The 18,584-nt window shown below is 38.4% G+C and overlaps 1 protein-coding gene across 1 annotated transcript in view; it reads left to right on the top strand.

Moving 5' to 3' along the window:
- CATSPERT (catsper channel auxiliary subunit tau) overlaps window positions 1-18,584 on the top strand; it is a 100,589-nt gene that overhangs the window by 44,157 nt on the left and 37,848 nt on the right. Inside the window, exons 12-13 of the mRNA XM_039844443.1 lie at window positions 4,273-4,316; window positions 5,362-5,652. Of these exons, the coding sequence (XP_039700377.1) occupies window positions 4,273-4,316; window positions 5,362-5,652 (335 nt within the window). The remainder of the gene's footprint in view (window positions 1-4,272; window positions 4,317-5,361; window positions 5,653-18,584) is intronic.

Genomic DNA, 18,584 nt, shown 5'->3' with positions numbered 1-18,584 from the left:
AATATCACTGTTAAAGATAGGAGGTTAACCTCTCTTGCTCACTGGTGATGGCCATCTTTTCCTTTTTTAATTTATTTTTTTTTTTCATTTATCCAAAGAGCTTATTTCAAGTCCCATTGGATCATCTAGTGCCTTCTTTCCTTTTGGTTTTTCTAAAGCTTCCTATAGTTATAATTGACATATATTGATCACAGTGTTCCAGGCACTTTACTTGGGTTATATAAACCAATCCTCACAGATGAGGAAACTGAGGATCAAATCAATCAGAGGTCACATAGCCATTAAATGATAGGAGTTGAATTTGAACCTGTTTGGCCCAAGAGCTCGAGCATTTAACCGTATTGCTGCTTACATCTTATGTAACTTGTATCGTAGTGATAAGATAAGCTATCATTATCCTCTTTTACATATGAGAAAATTGAGAATCAGAAAAAGGAGCTGACCAGTCATACAGCTAATAATGACCATATATAAATTTTTTACAGGACTTATACATTTTTTTGTATCTCAATTCTTTATTCCCTCTTTCTCCTTTTTAAGTTTTCCTCTTCTACTTGCTAAATATGTATTCTTTATCTTTCTAAGGAAATTTTACAAGTGCTTCAAACAGCCTCTCTTGAATGGTCCTTTTTTTGCCGGTTACATAAACTTTATTCTAGTCTCTTTTTCTAATCCCAACCCTATCACTGACCGGGATTTTTAAATGTCCTCTTGACTTTTAGCAAAACATACTCTATACCTGTTTTTACGCCTTATATCAATGGATCTGAAATCTTATCACTTTATATTATTTTCATTTTATCTCCACATCTGTGCATTTACCACTCCCCCATCTTCCCAGAGATTCATGAGTCTGTTTATTTTCATTTTCATATTTTTATTTTTTCAATTATAGTTGACATACAATATATTACTTTCAGATGTACAACACAGTGATTAGACATTTATGTAACTTATGAAGTGATCACCCTGACAAATCCAGTACCCATCTGACACCATACGTAGTTATTACAATACTACTGACCATATTCCCCAAGCTAAATTTTATGTCCCCATGACTATTTTGTAACTACCACTTTGTACCTCTTAATCCCCTCCCCTTCACTCATTTGCCCACCCCCAATCTGGCAACCATCAAAATGCTCTGTGTATCTGTTGTTAACCTGCTTTCTAGATTCCACATATGACATTTGTCTTTCTTTGACTTACTCCACTGAGCATAATACTCTCTAGGCCCATACAGGTTGTTGGAGATGGCAAGATTTCACTCTTTTGTATGGCTGAGTAATATTCCATTGTGTATACATACCACCTCTTTTTTATCCATTCATTCATTGATTGACACCCAGGATGCCGCCATATCTTTGCTACTGTAAATAATGCTGCAATGAACATATGAATTCACATGTCCTTTCAAAGCAATGTTTTGGGTCTCTTCAGATAAATACCCAGAAGTGGGATAACTGAGTCCTTCTTTGTCTATTGTTATAGCCTTTGTTTAAAGTCTATTCTCTCTGGTTTAAGTATTGCTGCCCCAGCTTTTTTTGTTTGTTTCCATTTTCATGCAACATCTTTTTTCATCCCTTTACTTTCAGTCTGTGTGTCTTTCAATCTGAAGCGAGTCTTTTGTAGGCAGCTTATGTAAGGGTCTTGTTTTCTAATCCATTCAGCCACCCTATCTTTTCATTGGGGCATTTAATCCATTTATATTTAAAGTATTTGTTGCTAGATATGTAGTTATTGCCATTTTATTATCCACATTTTTTATCTTTTTAAAGAAGTCCCTCTTTTCTTCTTAAAGCAGTCCCTCTGACATTTCCTGTAATACTGTCTTGGTGATGATGAACTCCTTTACCTTTTTCTTGTCTGGAAAGGTCTTTATCTATCCTTCGATTCTAAATAATAGCTTTGCTGGGTGGAGTAATCATGGTTGTAGGTCCTTGCTTTTCATCACTTTGAATATTTTGTGCCAGTCCCTTCTGGCCTGCAAAGTTTCTGTTGAGAAATCAGCTGACAGTCTTGTGGAAGCTCCCTTGTCGGTAACTAACTGCTTTTCTCTTGCTGCTTTTAAGGTTCTCTGTGTCTTTAATCCTTTTCATTTTACTTATATGTGTCTTGGTGTGGGCCTCTTTGGATTCATCTTGTTTGGGACTCTGCACTTCTTGGGCTTATATGTCTATTTCCTTCACCAGGTTAGGGAAGTTTTCAGTCATTATTTCTTGAAATAGGTTTTCAATTTCTTGTGCTCTCTCTTCACTTTCTGGTATCCTTATGATGTGAATGTTGGTATACTTGTTGTCCCAGAGGCCCCTTAAACTATCCTCATTTTTTTGGATTCTTTTTTCTTATCGCTGTTCTGATTAGGTGTTTTCTGCTACCTTATCTTCTAAATTGCTGATTCGATCCTCTGCTTCATCTCATCTACTGTTAATTCCTCCTAAGTTTTCTCTTTATTTCAGTTATTGTATTCTTCATTTCTGACTCATTCTTTTTTGTTTTCTATCTCCACTTTTATATTTTCTATCTCTTTGTTAAAGTTCTCACTGAGTTCTTCGAGCATCCTTATAACAAATGTTTTGAACTCTGCATCTGATAGATTGTTTGTCTTCATTTTGTTGAGTGCTTTTTCTGGAGCTTTGTTCTGTTCTTTCATTTGGGACATGTTTGTCTTCTTATTTTGGCTGCCTACTTGTGTTTGTTTCTACGTGTTAGGTAGGGCTGCTATGTCTCCCAATCTTAGAGTGGCTTTATGTAGTAGGTGTGCTATTGATCCCAGTGGCACAGTGTCTCCTGGTCACTTGAGTCAAGTGATCCAGGAATGTCCCTTGTATGGGTTGTGTGTGCCCTCCTATTGTAGTTGAACCCCGCTTGCTGTTTGCTGGTCAAAGGGAGGGATTGACCCTCAGACTGATTGGTTATGAGGACTGGTCGTGACCAGTGGAGGAGCTGTTGTGGAGGGGCTGACCCTACAGAACAGGATTCACTTTAGCAGGGCTCTGGTGCCTTCCAAGTCTGCCCTTTGGGTGTGTCATCCTCAAATGTGACCCTGGGTGGTGTTCTGGCTCAGACCGAAGCTGGCCACCAGGTATGCAGGCTGGGGCATCCGGGGAGGAGCCCTGCCATATACCAAGTTCAGCTGCAGCCTGTGCCCTGCCCAGCGCCACCTGGCGTGAGCATCTAAGCAATCCACAGCTGGCCACCACCCATGCTTGGCTTGGCAATGTCGCAAGAGGCCAAGCCACTGAGACCAGCTGCTGCTAGTGCCAGGCTTGGGGCTGCTCAGCAAGAGGTATGGCACATGCCAAGGCCAGATGCTGCTTGTTTAGGTTTTTGAAACTTCGAGAGATTTTTAGAAAGTTCTCAGCATGAGCCGAGATAGGCTATTTGTGTGGAAAATCCACTGGAAGCAGCTTAGATGGGCCCACAAGTTGGGAGGAGCAGGGTCTCAGGGAATCACCAGGGCTTGGTGACTAGTATTAGCCAGGTTGATTGAGACTCAAATATGGCGGCCACCTGCATCTGCACACTGGCTGGGGTGAGGGCTCAACAAAGGAACAATGCCCTCTGCCAGCTCTTCTGTCTGGGAGATAGCTGCCCCTCCAACCTTCACCCTGCAGCCAGACAACTCATTTCCTCCCCATATGACCCTGGTGCCTTTCAAGCTACTGCCCCAGTGCTGGAGCTCAGAGCAAGCAAGTCCATCAGCAAGTAAGTCCCCACAGGCCCCTTAAGAGGAAAATCTGCAACTACTTCAGCCCTCTATCTTAGTCACAATCTCCGCTGGTTTTCACAGCCAGAAGTTGCGAGGACTTTTCCCAGCACTGGAACCCTAAACTGGGGATCCCAGTGTGTGCTCAGACCCCTCACTCTTCTAGGGGGACCTCTGCAGCTGAGATAGTTCTCCTAATTCTCAACTACCACATGTGGGCATTGGACCAGCCCATTTCATGTCTCCACCCCTCCTACCAGTCTCAAGGTAGCCTCTTCTGTGTGCCCCCAGTTGTAGGACTTCTAATTACTCCCAGTGATAGTTGTAACTTTGATGTGGTTGTGAGAGGAGGCAAGTACAGCATTTACCTACTCTGTCATCTTGACCAAAACCCTGATCAGTCTGTTTTTCCTAAATAGTGTTTATGTTTGAATAGCCACTTTTATTTAAATTGTTCTTTGTTCTTGGTGAGAAAAACTATACTAATATATTATTAGTGTACATACATATAATGTGTTTATCATTTTATATGTAATAACATATTTCTGTTAATTTCTTAACAGATGTCTCTTTTATAAAGGAGGAAGCCGAAACTATTCCAAGTGAGGTAAGGGAACTTGGAAGAGAACTTCTAATAGTCACTATTTTATAAAAGGATTAAATATTTGTAAGTGGAGAAATATTTGTAGATGAAAAGACAAAAGTACTCAAGAACTTATTCAGGTTATCATGGTTATTTTTTTATGACACAATCTATACATTTACACAATTTATTTATGTAAAATTATACTCTTCAAAGGAAATTTTCAGTACAAAATGGTAATATTTAAAAATACATGTGAAGATAGGGACAAAAGGTGTTGACAAAAAGAAGAGAGAAATAAGTAAAAAAAAAAAAGCATAAACTTCCGCACGATGATCTTAGAAATTGATGCCACAGACCTAACCACGTTCTTTACTTTTTCCTCTAAAAATAATAATTTACATTTTATAAATAAAAAGTTCACATGATATTATTTGCTTTTTATCTAATTTTATAAAGGTATCCCATAAGCAGTGTATCCCTATGTAAACCAATGACAAATAACATTTAATGATTTCCATCTTGGGTCAGTGGCTCTCAAATACCAGTTGAAGAGTCACTATGTACTGTTTTCCTTAGTTAAGGAGAGAGAAAAAAGACACTAAAGAGAATTTTTTATACAGCTAAATTTATTTAATTTAACAGGCTGTCCTTTGTTATATGAATCCATTCTTTGTACTATTTTGCTATTAAAATTTCCTTTGTGATATAGCTGTGATTTTATGATATGCTATTTTGCTATTAAATTGTCCTTTATTTTAGGATATATTGGTGATAGTATAACAGTAAAATGTTAGACCTCTCAATTTTCTCTTTGAGATATTGCTGATTTATAAAATCTGAATATATGAGAGCCACTGATTTATAAAGCAATATAATCAATATTCAGGCAAGCAGAATTTCTCAACTCTTTTAATAAGGAATGTAACAATTTACAAATATTGATGGTAACTTGTTATAATAAAGGATAAAGATGTACAAATGATTTTAAGTCCAGTTTTATTCGTTTTAAATATTTCATAGTCAGTAATAATTAATTGGTAGTTTGTTTTATTGATATATTTTCTAGTTACTGCATAATGATGATATGAAAGACCTGAGCCTACCAACTTCGAACCAGTCAAATCAAGATAATTTAATTGATGTTGCTCCTAAAAGTGATGAATCAACAAAACAAACAGATACTCTATTACACATTATTCCTAGCCTGACCATAACAGAAGAGAACAAAATACTACCTTTAGAGGAATACTCATCAGAAGACATGATGGACAGAAAAATGAAAAATGTACTCTTTCAACCAGGAGTAAAATTAAAAGATAAATATACAGGCATTTTGAAAAACTCATCTTCATCAGAGGTAACGTTGAAAAGTATCCTTATAAATTCAGGTGGAATAAAAGGAGGAACCTAGATTTATCTCCAATAGAAAATAGGTGACAAAGTAACAGTCTAAGCTTAGTCAGAAGGAAGACCCCAGATTCAAAATCAAAATGTAGCTTTCAAAGCCAAGATCCAAAGGAAGACCTTGAATTAAGGTATCTGCCCTCATATTAAAGTATACAACTAGGAAAAACATAATTTATTTAAAAAAAACAAATTAAATATAAATAAATTGAAAATACATTCAAATGTCTCCAAGTGGAAGTGTATCTAAGTATATTAGACATACTCATCAAGTAAGGAGGGAAAAACCGTTAAAGCAAAGTGATTAGAGATACTGGTAATACCAACTAGTCTCATGAGTTGGTATAAAATTCAGCTGAAAGTGTAACAACAGTAACAAAGTTATTTCAGTGGAAATTTATTTCAGTGGAAATTTTTAATAAAATTGTTATATAATAAGATAGCATATGTTCTCCCTGTTGTAAGCAATTTTATAGTTTAGAATAAGAATTATCTAAATGTAAATTTAAAGGTACATTAGGGTAAAGTCTTTCTCAAAGTAACAGTTATTTTGTTTAGATCTCTACATCTTATTTGAATTACTATTATAGGTATCTTATAAAGCAGTGTAAAAATGCGTACTGGTCAGTAGATAAACAATATGAGTTCTAAGTAAGGCTCTGCTGCTAAATATGTCAACATGAATAGGCAACTTAATCTCTAAACCTATTTCCTCATCTTTTGAATGGCAGATCATACTAGGTCATTTCTAAATTCCCTTCCAAATTCCAACAGATATGATTTTATTAAATATATTTAGTTGGAATAGGTAATTAGAAATAATCATATCCAAAAGATATGATTTTATTAAATATATTTAGTTGGAATAGGTAATTAGGAATGATTAGGAATAGTTACCTAGATCAATAACCAATCTAACTTAAAAAGAATAACATTCTTGTTTTTAACTAAATGTGGACGTGATAGTCATAGAAAATTTAGAAAATAGAAGTATAAAAGAAAAAATAAAAGTAGTTATAATTCTACTGCCACATTTAACAATTTTATTTCCTTTCAGTCTTTGTTATGCATATAATACCATTTATTTTTTAAAACTTGGATCAAACTGTGTGTATATATATATGTATATATATGCATGTGTGTGTGTGTATATATATATATATAATTTTGTGCCTTTTTAAAATGACATCATATTATAAGCATGTTACTTGAATTTTCTTAAAAATTTGCAAGATACAGAATACCCTCACATATGGATATTCAATAATTCTTTTTAACAGCTTAAATATTGTTAGACATTAAGTTTGAAATTAATAGCCTTTTACTTAACTATTTATTTGGATCTGTGTTTATTTCCTCATATATTCATGGAAATGGCATGTTGACAGATTGCTTTCCAGAAAGATTATACCACTTTACATTCTCAATAGTGGTATTTGAGTATTAATGGTCTTTTAAATAATGACTAAAACTTTTTCATGCTATTAGCCATTTTGATTTTCCCTATGAGTAGATAGATCATGTCCTTTGTCCATTTTTTTCTGTTGAGTACTTAGTGATGTTTAGGTTTTATAATGAGCTCTTTTTATTATGAGGATATTAACTACTTGTATATTTATGTCACATATTTTTTCATAGTTTGTAGTTTGCCTTTTAATTTCCTTATTAAGTCTGACTTCCAAAATATTTAGTTTAATTTGATAAGTGAATTATTTGTTGCTGCATAACAAACCACTCCAAAACTTAGTGGCTTGAAATAATCGTATTATTATCTCTCAAGATTCTGTGGGTTGACTGCACCTAGCTGGGCAGTTGTTTTGCTCTACTGGATATTGGCTCATCCTATAGTTATCTAGGAACTCAGTTGGGCTGGAACACTCATGATAGCTCGCTCACTTATACGTCTTACGTCTTGATGGGAACAGCTATAAATCTGAGCTCATTTGGGATGCTTGGATATCTGGTTTAGTGTGGCTGTTTCTCTGTCTCTGTCTGTCTCTGTCTGTCTGTCTATCTGTCTCTCTCTCTCTCTCTCTCACTTTCTCTCTCCATGTAATTTTAATCTTAGGGATTTTCCCTCTCTCTCTATTCCACCTCTTCACATGATCTTTCTAGTGGAGCAGCTGAACTTCTTATGTGGCAGCTTGGGATTTCCAATAAACAAAAACATAAGCTTCAGGTATTCTTCAGACTTAGGCTTTAGAGTAGCATAGAGTTACTTCTGATGCATTCTGTTAGGAGATTGCATAAGTGCATGAATCTTGGAAGGTGGTGTTCATTGAGGGCTGTATTTGGAGATTAACCACCACAGATTAACTTTCTCTAGCTCCAAGTAATTCATGTCCCTCCCACATGCAAAATATACTTACTCCACTTCCAAGATCCTGAGTCTTATGCTATTAACTGCATCAGGTTTAGGCTTGAGGTACAGAATTTTAACATCTAAATCAGATTTAGATGAATGAGGCTTTTTGAGTATTCCTCCTCTCAATTTTAACACCTGTGAACTGAAGATACCAGTTATCCATCCCCTACATACAAGAGTGAGTCTGGAACAGGAAAACTGGAATATTGTGAAGGTGGAGGATGGGGAAAGTGAACCATAAAGCAGTCAGTGGGCCATAGTAACTCTGAAGCTCCCAGCTTTGCCCTTGATGCTTGGCTTTACCATCTGAATAATCCTTTTTTTTTTTTTTTTTTTCCATAAGAAAGAGTTTATATTTGTGGCTGAGTAGCTGTGAAGCCTATGTTTTCTCTGTGGAAAGTTGAGAGTTCAAAGCTTCCTTTCACTTAAAATTGTTTCTTTTTCTTTCAGTCCAAGATGCTGTGATTATCTTAAAGATTTTTTGGGCTTCCTATGTATCAAATTATGATCTCAGCCAAATGTTACACCTCTAAATATCTTCAAGACAGGCCCCCATTTACCTTTGACTGATAGTCAAAGTTCTGTAGCACAATATCCTTAAAAATCTTAGAAGCTCTTTTGTCAAGCAGAGAAGATCTAAGAGGTCACCCTAAGATACTTAGAATATTTTTTATCTAGCTGAGTTGGTCTGTGAGACACTACATTAAATCTTTTTGAAATCTTAACATTTCTTACAGCCACACCCTGTGATATAGACCTTGAAACCACATTTTACTGGCAATGCCATTGGACCCTGACCAATGAAATCATGAGATAAGGATTTGGGGCATTGGCTCATTGGCTTAACAGTGTCATCAAGGACCCAGGAAACTGGCCCTTTCTTGTCTTACCTCTTTTACACTCATACTTGTCTCTTCATAATCACAAGATGTTGCTTCAGTTCTAGGCATCACATATAGATCAAGGCAGGTGAAGTAATGTGGGTGTAGAAGAATCAAGTACTTCTCTTGCACTTGCTCCCCTTTATTTTTACAAAGAAACAGAAGTTTACCCAATAATCCCCCAGTAGATTTTGTGTCTCATTGAATAGATTTAGGTCACATGACTATCTCTAGCTTCAAAGGAGAATGGGAAAACTATTTGGCAAAGAGAATGGGATTGCCAATAATGATTTATCACTGTGTACTGTATACATTGCTGTTACAAGCAAAATTCAGGTTCTGTCAGTAACAAGGTAATGTGGGGAGCAGTTATTGTGTAATCAGTTACTAGTAGTGCCACAATTATTCTCTCTAATGGGATCTCTTCCCCCAGATCTTCTCAGAGTTCATTCATTCATATCATTCAGGTCTCTACTCAGCTGTTACCTCCTTAGAGGAGGATTCTCTGACCACTCTATGTAAAGTAATTATCTACTCATCCACCCTACCCTGTCCCTATTACTTTTTCTTCATGTATCATTACCTGGTGTATTACATATTACATGCTTACTTGTTTATTGTCTGTTATTCCCACTTATTTTTAATTCTAGATGGTAGTGATTTAGTCTTACTACAGTATCTTACCACTTAGAATGGTAATAAGTCCATTATAAGCACTCAAGAAGTGCTTTTTGAAGTCCAGTTTTTGAATTAATTAGTTAAAAATACTGCAGAGTATTGCATTTTAAAAGAACCTCTGAATATATTATAACTCCTTTACCTCATTGTGTGTATTAATCTCACGGTCATAGGAAATGCAAATTATTTTAGTACTCTTAAGGTGAATTAACTACCTAGCTCTAGCATAGCAAATATCAGGCATAAGGCAGTGAGATTAATTCCACATTCCAGAAAGAGTAGTGATATGGCCCTTGATTATGAATGAGTCTGAGTTTAAAGCCTCTAGTGCCTGCAGAAGACTAGGATTAAAGAAGACAGGAATGGTGTATGTGATATCTCTAATCTTCTGTTCATCTATTTGAATTTAATTGCCTTCACTAAGCTAAGAATTCCATTTATGAAATTTAAATCCTTGAATAATGACTGATGGACAGATAGGAAATATGCCATGATCTCCCCAATTCTTTCTTTGCTAACTCTGCACTTTGAATCAACCCAAGTCATGCATGTGAAATGCACCTTATAATTATTCTTCCACTATCTTTTTTAATTCAATAATTGTTTCACCTGGTAATTTTTCTAATCTATATGTTTTCTTTTCATAGATATGATTTTTTAAAACTAATCGAGACTATAAAATAAAGATTCCATGATTTTTGAAGAGGAACTTTTCCAATTGATCAAAATAGACCTTCTTTTGAAATAATTTTAAAATTCCTAATTTTTCTCTTTGCTCATACTTTTTCTCTGGAAGATCTATTTGTTCGTTGGTATTTGAGATGGATTTATCAGAGATTGTTTATTTAAATTTGTTGGTGCCAGACAAAGGAAAGGGACTTATTTTATGTTTCCAATAATTATAATGTTGCTGCATTAGGCTTTCATTTTCTTGTGAGGAATAGGAAAAAAATATGCAACTTGAAACAATAGATACTAGGAACATCACTAAATTTTCAGTGTTTCCATATTCATTGAGCCAGCATTCCTTTACTTAGCTGGGCACCCTAGGCTGATTACTGGTGCTATGAGCTTGAAGAAATGTTTATTTCCACTGAGGGATAGAGGATTCTGCTCACTTTCTTCCAAGTCAGGCTTTTACTTGAATATCATAAGTCACAGGTTGACTGGTTAGCCCTTCAATCTGTTTTTATCTTGACTGTGTCTTATAGAAACATTTTCGGACCGTGGATGGTACCTATGCTTATTATTTTCCATCCCATCCCCACCCCTATCTATTCTTCACTTTTCTTTGTCCTGTTTTTTTGCCCCAAGATGGTGACCCCTGTGGACTGCCTCACCAGACTCTCTTTCTGGTTGACTTCTAGTTAGATCCAGCAAGTGGCAGGTGCTGGAAGGACATTGGAGGGTAAGCGGGGAAAGAAAGGTTGGGGTTCTCTGTCCTACCGTCTTTCTGCGTTGGTGCTCTGATTCTGGCAATGGATTATCCTTCTCATCTATAGCTACTGCTGGGTGGCCCCACTTCCATGGCCCCACTTCCATGACCCCAGCTAACTCTAGGCTCTGGCTAGGGTGGTAACATCTTCTCAGTATTGTCCTCAACATCCCTTACTGGTTCCTTATCCATACACCCTCTTCATTTATCTTAAAGCCTCTTTAGTTCAACCATTTTACAGGAATTCTAATTCCTACCCTAACTCTAACTAGTAATCTAAGTTTTATAGTATGCATACAGATTTTCCTCTGTTTTTATATCTGTCTGCTCATTTCACAGGGACTTTGTAAAAACTCAAAAGAGTATCTTGACCTGAATGTTCATAATGCATTTTTTAAAGTACAGTTAAAAATGATGCATACTTATCATAAAAATTCAAGCGATCCTCTCCACGTGCAAATAAGAGCCTGTAATTTTACCACCCAGAAATTATCTGCAATTGCTCTGAGTAATTAACTGTCCTTTGTGTCTATTCAGGAGACTCATGTCTTCTGTCAGCATCCATGATATTGAGAGACAGGGCTTTCTAAAAGACAAAGGATAAGAACCTGTGGTCTGATCAGTTGGATTTAGGGGAAGCACATGGGACTTGGTAGTGACCAAATTATATGCTCAATCAGGCAATAAATAGTCCTCCACTTTATTGTTTATTAATGAGGGGAAATTGGAGAGGTAGTTGCAAGCCAAGTGTGGGAAAGTAGGTTCAAAAACAGCTGCTTGAATAGTGCCCTGGTTGTTGCTAATTATCCTATAGGTAGGAAGACTTCCTCGCCAATCTGATAATCCACCTCAATCTGTTTCATATTAATAATTAGCACTAAGATTTGTCCCGGATGGGCAGAAGATTCTGCTCAGTTACGGAGATGAATACCTACACTGAGGATGACAGGATGGGAATTCATGACTGCTATGAACAGAGACCAAGTGAATCATTAGAACTTTGGCTGGTTTGCTTGGGAGACTGTGCATAGACTGTGTAATACATATAAAGGAAGGGTGGCAACAGCTGGGCCATTTTATGGTGAACTACTTCTGCTATCTGTAGTGACAATCATACGTCCATTCCAAAACAACAGTAAAAGATCTCATTGTTTGTTGTCGTTGTTGTTGTTGTTATTTTTGTAGTGGGTTCTGGCTGTTATAAGGTAGTTTTGGCCCTCTTGGGGATATTTCCCTGGAACAGACAAACTCTTATGGGAAACCATACATAGGCATTGACTAGTGTTCAGGCTCTTACTGACCTGAATTGGAAACACAATGCTGATGAATATGATCTCCTAGGAAATGAGAAACTGACCCAAGAAATACAGATCAATTCTTGCAGTCAGCTTGCCCTGGAAAACTCCTGTAGCCCTACTGTTGAAATCAGGCAAGAATTTATGAGATGTCATCATGGTAATGGGACAGCAGATACCCTGGATTGACGTGAACTCCACAAGTAGCTCACTGCTTTGCAAATCGAATTCAAGTCATCTAAGGACCGCAAACCTCATAACCTTATTCAGAAAACAGTGTAACCATGGCTTCCGAGTCAAGGCATTTTTAAAGATGAAATAGATGGTGTCAGCTATGAAGACCGTGCTGCCTGATACAGAGGTTTGGGAAGACCAACAACAATAAAAGTTCTTTGGATTGAGCCATAAATTGCTGCTACACCACTCAAAACTGAAAGTAAATATGAAGTCCTGTTAAGTGATATGATTTGCTTTCTCCTGCACCCCATGACACCTCCATTCCCCCTTATTATAATCTCAGCTGCTTTAAGGAGAAACATGATTAGAGGTGGAACCAAGATCTCCTTCACCCTAAACAGGATGGAAGGCTCTATACGGCCATTCAAATTTGCCAGGAAATTTCAGGGAGGGTAGGGACCCCATCTTTTATGTCTCTGTTGGATATCGGTGTCCAAGTCTGTACCTTACCCAGACCCGTGGAAGGAAAGGTCACTTAGATTCAGTTTATGGGCTTTCGGCAAGGGTCACAATGTGGAAGGGAACATAACCTCCTAGATGGGACTCTTCGGATTAACTGAAATGAAACACATACTGTCGTTTCTACGTCATATTAACTGAAATGAAACACATACTGTCGTTTCTACATCTGTATGTGTAGTGGCAAACATTGCGTTGTGTACTTGTCTGTCCCCATCGCATAAGTGCCAGAGGGATTGGAAGAATGACACGTAGAAAAGTATTGGTGGTAAAAGTAAGTCACTACCTAACTTGCCTCCGCATGCCCTCTCAGATGGTCTAATAGAAACACGATAGAATCCTGGGAGGACAAAGGGAAATAGCCTTCATTAAGGACTTCAAGGCAGCAGGGAAAGTAAGACATGCATGATCTTAGTATGATATCCCAGTGAAATTTGCTAATGGAGTTAGAGACTAAAGTGGATTATCACCAACAAAATCTAGTTGTTGCTTCTATATCCCAGCTCTTCTAGATATTGTGACTACAACTGAATCCATTATACAGACTGATGGCACTTGGTATGCTATCTTGGACATTGCCAACACCATCTTTGCTATACCAAGATCAAGATCAGTTTCCATATATTTTTAGTATTTCTCCAGCGGTACCTACTTACCTGCCATTTGTCACCAGTGAGTGGGTCAGAATTTAGCATGAGTGCTTCTACCCTCTGATGTCCACGTCCTTCACGATATAGATGATGTCCTATTGGTTAGCAAGTTAAAAGCCTAGTCTCAACAGCCTTGAACATGGTATTATCACACCTCCACTGACAGAAGTGGATAATAAACCCTGATGAAATTCAGTTTACCAGCTAAAGTTCATTGGGACTATCTGGGCGTAATGATTCATAATGTTCATTCCTTCTGGCAGTCAAAGAAAAATTCATCTCTTTGCTCCACCCGCTTCCAACTCCATAAAAGGAGGCCCAGCACTTTGTTGGACTCTGAGTATTGGAGACAATATTTACCTCACTTGGGCATTCTCCTTCACCCTTTTTACTGGCTAACCTACAAACCAGCATCCTTTCAGTGGAGCCCGAGCCAACAAGCTGAGTTAGAAGCTGCCTAGCAAGCCGTGATACATAGTCTTTGGGGCTCTACAATCCTAATAACCCCTTTGATCCAAAAATCTGTGCTGATTGGAACCTCTGCCCTCTTGGGGTTTTGGACTTGTTTTTCTCTGACATAGCTACCAGGTTCCCCCTTTTGAAAAGCAGTCATTAACTTGAGTACATAGTACCAAGAGCTATTAAGCTCAGTGAACACCTTACCTAGAGAGGCCTTGTGACTCCAGCTTGTTATTCCCATTTGGGGAATAGAACATTGAGTTCAGCAACTAACAAAGTGGAAAGGGCCCAATAATCTTTTCAAATGGAAATACCATATTTAAGAACACAGACTGCCAGACCCCAGCAGTATCTCCGCTTTGCAATGTGGCAATTACTCTTTAGGGAAAATCTTATCCCTCCCTCTGCCCCCTGAAGAAAATCAGTGGCTCAGTGGGGCTTTTGCTCTAAATAAAGTCTTTTCTTTCTGACCCAGGAGTCTTCTGCTATCACCCATGAGACTGGCAAGATAATCTCACAGCTTGTAAGTAGGGTAAAATCTGAGAACCTGGACAGTTCCTGATAGTTTTGGCAATGAGAATAGCATGCTGACGAGAGACATGACTTTCTGGAAGAGGAAGGAAAAAGGGCCCCTAAAGGATTGGCTGTGGAATGTGAGACCTTTTTTGGCTTTCAGTAGCAAATGCTCTCACCCAAATGGTGGTGTTGGTGAGGAGGGGATGCGTAGTAAGGGCCTTTCACTTGTCCTACTTGTTAATAACCATTCAAAGGCTGAATGGTGAGAGACAGGATTAAAACAAACAACCCAAATTGTGCTTCATTTGTTGTTCACTCCCCTCTGGGGATGGGAGAAAGGGTGGGGAAGAAAGGGACAACCTCAGCTGCTTTCAGGAAAAGGCCCACTATGCTGGAGGAACTTCTGGGAGGTGAAGGGCACCAGCTCTGTTGGATGTAGGTGGCAAAGACTCCATGGCGGAGTCACAGTAGCATGTGCCAGAAAGAAAGGAGCTTCTGAGCTGAGATGCACTCTGGAAGCAGGGAGGTGCACAAGGCAAGAGGCGGCTCCAACCTGAGATAAGGGGCCAAATAGAAACAAAAGCCTTTCTACTGTTCCAGCTGTTCTGCACAGGCTAGCCTCTCTCACACCCTTGCTTTACCTGTGCTCCTAGTCTGTAAATAACAACCTCCTGACGGCCATTATAGCTATGGCCCCCTAACACGTAAGTTAGTCTCTGCTAAGCAGCGGGCAAAAACCTGAAATCAGCTGGTAGGGTTTGGGCAGAACTTGCAGTGGGGAAAAAAATGTTACGTTAACGTGACCTTACAGGTAGGGCCCTTTCTGCTGATTCAGTGTTCTATTGTTATACCTCTCACTGCTAACTCTGTAATGAAACTGACATGTTGCATGCTTATACTGCAAATACTCATAAAGTGTCAGAGGAAATTCTCCCCTTTAGGGCACTGCCACATGTAGAGAAGTTCTCACCATTTGCCACAGCTGAGTGGATCAGGATTTAAGTGAATGCCTCCACCCTCTGTTGTCTAAAGATAGAGGTGATGTCCTGTTGGTTAGCAGCAAGTCAAAAGCCTCAATCTCAATGGCCTTCACTGTGGTGGCATCACACCTCTACCAACAGGGGTGGCTGATAAACCCTGACAAATTCAAAGGCCTGCTTGCCAAAGAAATTTTCGTGGGACTCTGTGGGAAGATTAATAACACTCAAATCCTTTGGTGGTCAAAGAAAAAGTGCTGTTTCTTTGGCCACCCATCCCCTAAAAAGAAGCTTAACATGTTTTTTAACTCTTTAAGTATAGGAGACTGTATGTACCTCGCTTGAGCATTCTACTTTGTCCTTAATATCAGCCAACTTATAGATAACATGCTTTGAGTGGGATCTAAACCAGCAAGCTTTACTGGCCAAATGGTAGATATATGTTCAGGGGTACATCTGACCTGATCCTAGCATTATTTTGGTTTTCCACGAAAAAGTGACAGCTACTGATTTTGGTGAGAACTTGTCCTCCATTCTGCCACCTGAAAAGCGAAGCCACTGGCTCATTGGAGACCTGGATTCACAGAAGTGCCCCTAAATACCTGGTGGTATTGAATAGGCTATTGTAGCTCTTCAGCCAAAAAGCCAGCTATGCAGAACCACAAGTGGATGTGGTCACTCCACTCAGTTGGGTAGAACTCTAGCCAGTACTCGCTTGAAGAAACTTGTTCTATTTTTACTTACTTTTGGGCTGTTGCCCATGGCCTAGCCGCTTAGTTTGCCATTTGGAAAACTACAGACAGGCAGATTAAAAACACCCCTCTTTGGAGCTACAAACTGTAGAACCACATTGCTGCTACCAAAGGAACCATGTGAATTGTGAGATGCACACAGTAGGGGCATGTTCTCAATAAGACTGACTGGAATCAAGAGGCTGATTGAGCCTCTATAACCTTGCCTGGATTTATCATTATACTGGACACAACAGCACATCCATTATCATACCCAGGCACAAAGTAAAGAAGACAACTTTGCCGTTTCTGATGCAGTGGCCACCACTGCATGCCAGACTTGACTCCTGCCAAAAGTTGACCCATTTATCTGGTAGTGAGGGCATTTACAGATATCCCACCTACTCCTAACATTGGACTTTGGGCCCCTTTTGGGGTAACTGGTTGACATTTTTCGGGTTATGATATCACTTTCGGTCCAATCAGATGACTCCAGCTACTCTATTGTAGTCCTTTAAAATATCCTTGATTGTGTCCTTGACTTTCTGGATCATTTGCAGTCTAAACATGGTGTGCAAAAGCCACTAAAAAATGGCCCAGTAGTCAAGGTATTTGATGAGCCTTTCATTATCCCCACCATCCACCTGCATCCGATATTATTAACCATTGGAAAATTCTACTAAAAAAAAAAAAGACTCAAGAAGATTTCTGACTGTACCGTTTTCACCTCCTCCAGGTCCATATTTCTTAGAGTAAGGCAGTTTGGGCACTGATTGCAGCTCTTCCCAGAAAGAGACAATTTCCTCTCAGCTGCTTCCTGGGTAATGATCAGAACAAAGGGAATGGAGGGTTATATATCTATTTTGAAAATTTTGAGATCCCATTTGACCATTCTTGGACATAATGCTTCTTTTTTCCCACTAATGGCAACCCCAAGTTGGCATGCTTTGTATACCCTCAGTGTGGCAGCCATGCCAAAAGTGGCCTAGGGCATTCAAAAGTCTGGTTCAGTCACTTACATTCTCTTATTTGATTAATATCGTGCTATTTCATAAGAATAACATCCACTTGGTTGAGTACACTACTCGCCTAGTACTCCTACAGTGTCCCACTTGGACCAATGTTGGGGGCAAAATGGGTCTCTGTAAATTTTATTAAAATGCCCTTATTCCCTTTTGGATCTGGGTTAAAAGTCTATGTGACATTAGGAGATGACTAGGGAAAAGGTAAAGTTGTGGCCATCTGGAAGCTTTTCTGTCTCTGCTGAGATTCAGTAGGAGTTTGACTCTTCTAGGTCTTCCTTCTTACTTCCTCAGTTTACCTCTTTCTAAGTTAGAAGATTTTAGTAAGAACTCTAAAACTTGTGTAGATTTATTTGTTTGCCCTCAGAATTGCTTCTAAGACCGGAGGTAAGGTTAGGAACAAGGTGATTTTGTAAACATCCTTTGTCTTTGCTCGAAGCATCCTTTTGTCTTTGAAGTTAAAGACAAAAACTTGCACCTTAATAGGGAACTGGGGAGGGGGGACCAGTTCCCTATTAAGCTGCTGCTTGTGAATTTTTAAAATTTATTTATTTAAATTAGTTTCAAGTATACAGTACATTGGTTAGACATCTATATCGTTCATAAAACAATCCCCCCAATTGCTCCCTCCCTCCCCTGGCCCTCCACCTAGCCATCATATTAATACTGACTGCAATTCCTCTTCCATGCTTCCTGTGACCAACTGTCAACTACTAATTCGTACTTCTTTAACGCTTCACCCCATTCTCCCATCCCTCCAAAGCCCCCGCCCCTCTGTCCGTCACCAAATTGGCCACAATATTTGTGAGTCTGTTTTTGACTTGTTTGTTCTTTTGTTCCTTAGATTCTGCAAATAAGTGAAATCATTTGTATTTATCTTTCTCTGACTTATTTTACTCAGCATAATAACCTCTAGATCCATCCATGTCGTTGCAAATGGGAGGATTTCATTTTTTTTAATGGCTGAGTAATATTCCATTATATATATGAACCATAACTTCTATATCCAATCGTCTGTTGATGGACATTTAGGTTGCTTCCATATCTTGGCTATTGTAAATTGTGCTGCCACAAATATTGGAGTGCATAGATCTTTACAAATTATTGTTTTAATTTTCTTTGGGTAAATACCCGGAAGTGCAATTGCTGGGTCAAAAGGTATATCCATTTTTAATTTTTT

This window comes from Pteropus medius, unplaced genomic scaffold (assembly GCF_902729225.1).
Source record: "Pteropus medius unplaced genomic scaffold, Ma_sr-lr_union100, whole genome shotgun sequence".
NCBI classification, from domain to species: domain Eukaryota; kingdom Metazoa; phylum Chordata; class Mammalia; order Chiroptera; family Pteropodidae; genus Pteropus; species Pteropus medius.
This window is presented reverse-complemented; position numbering and strand designations above follow the sequence as displayed.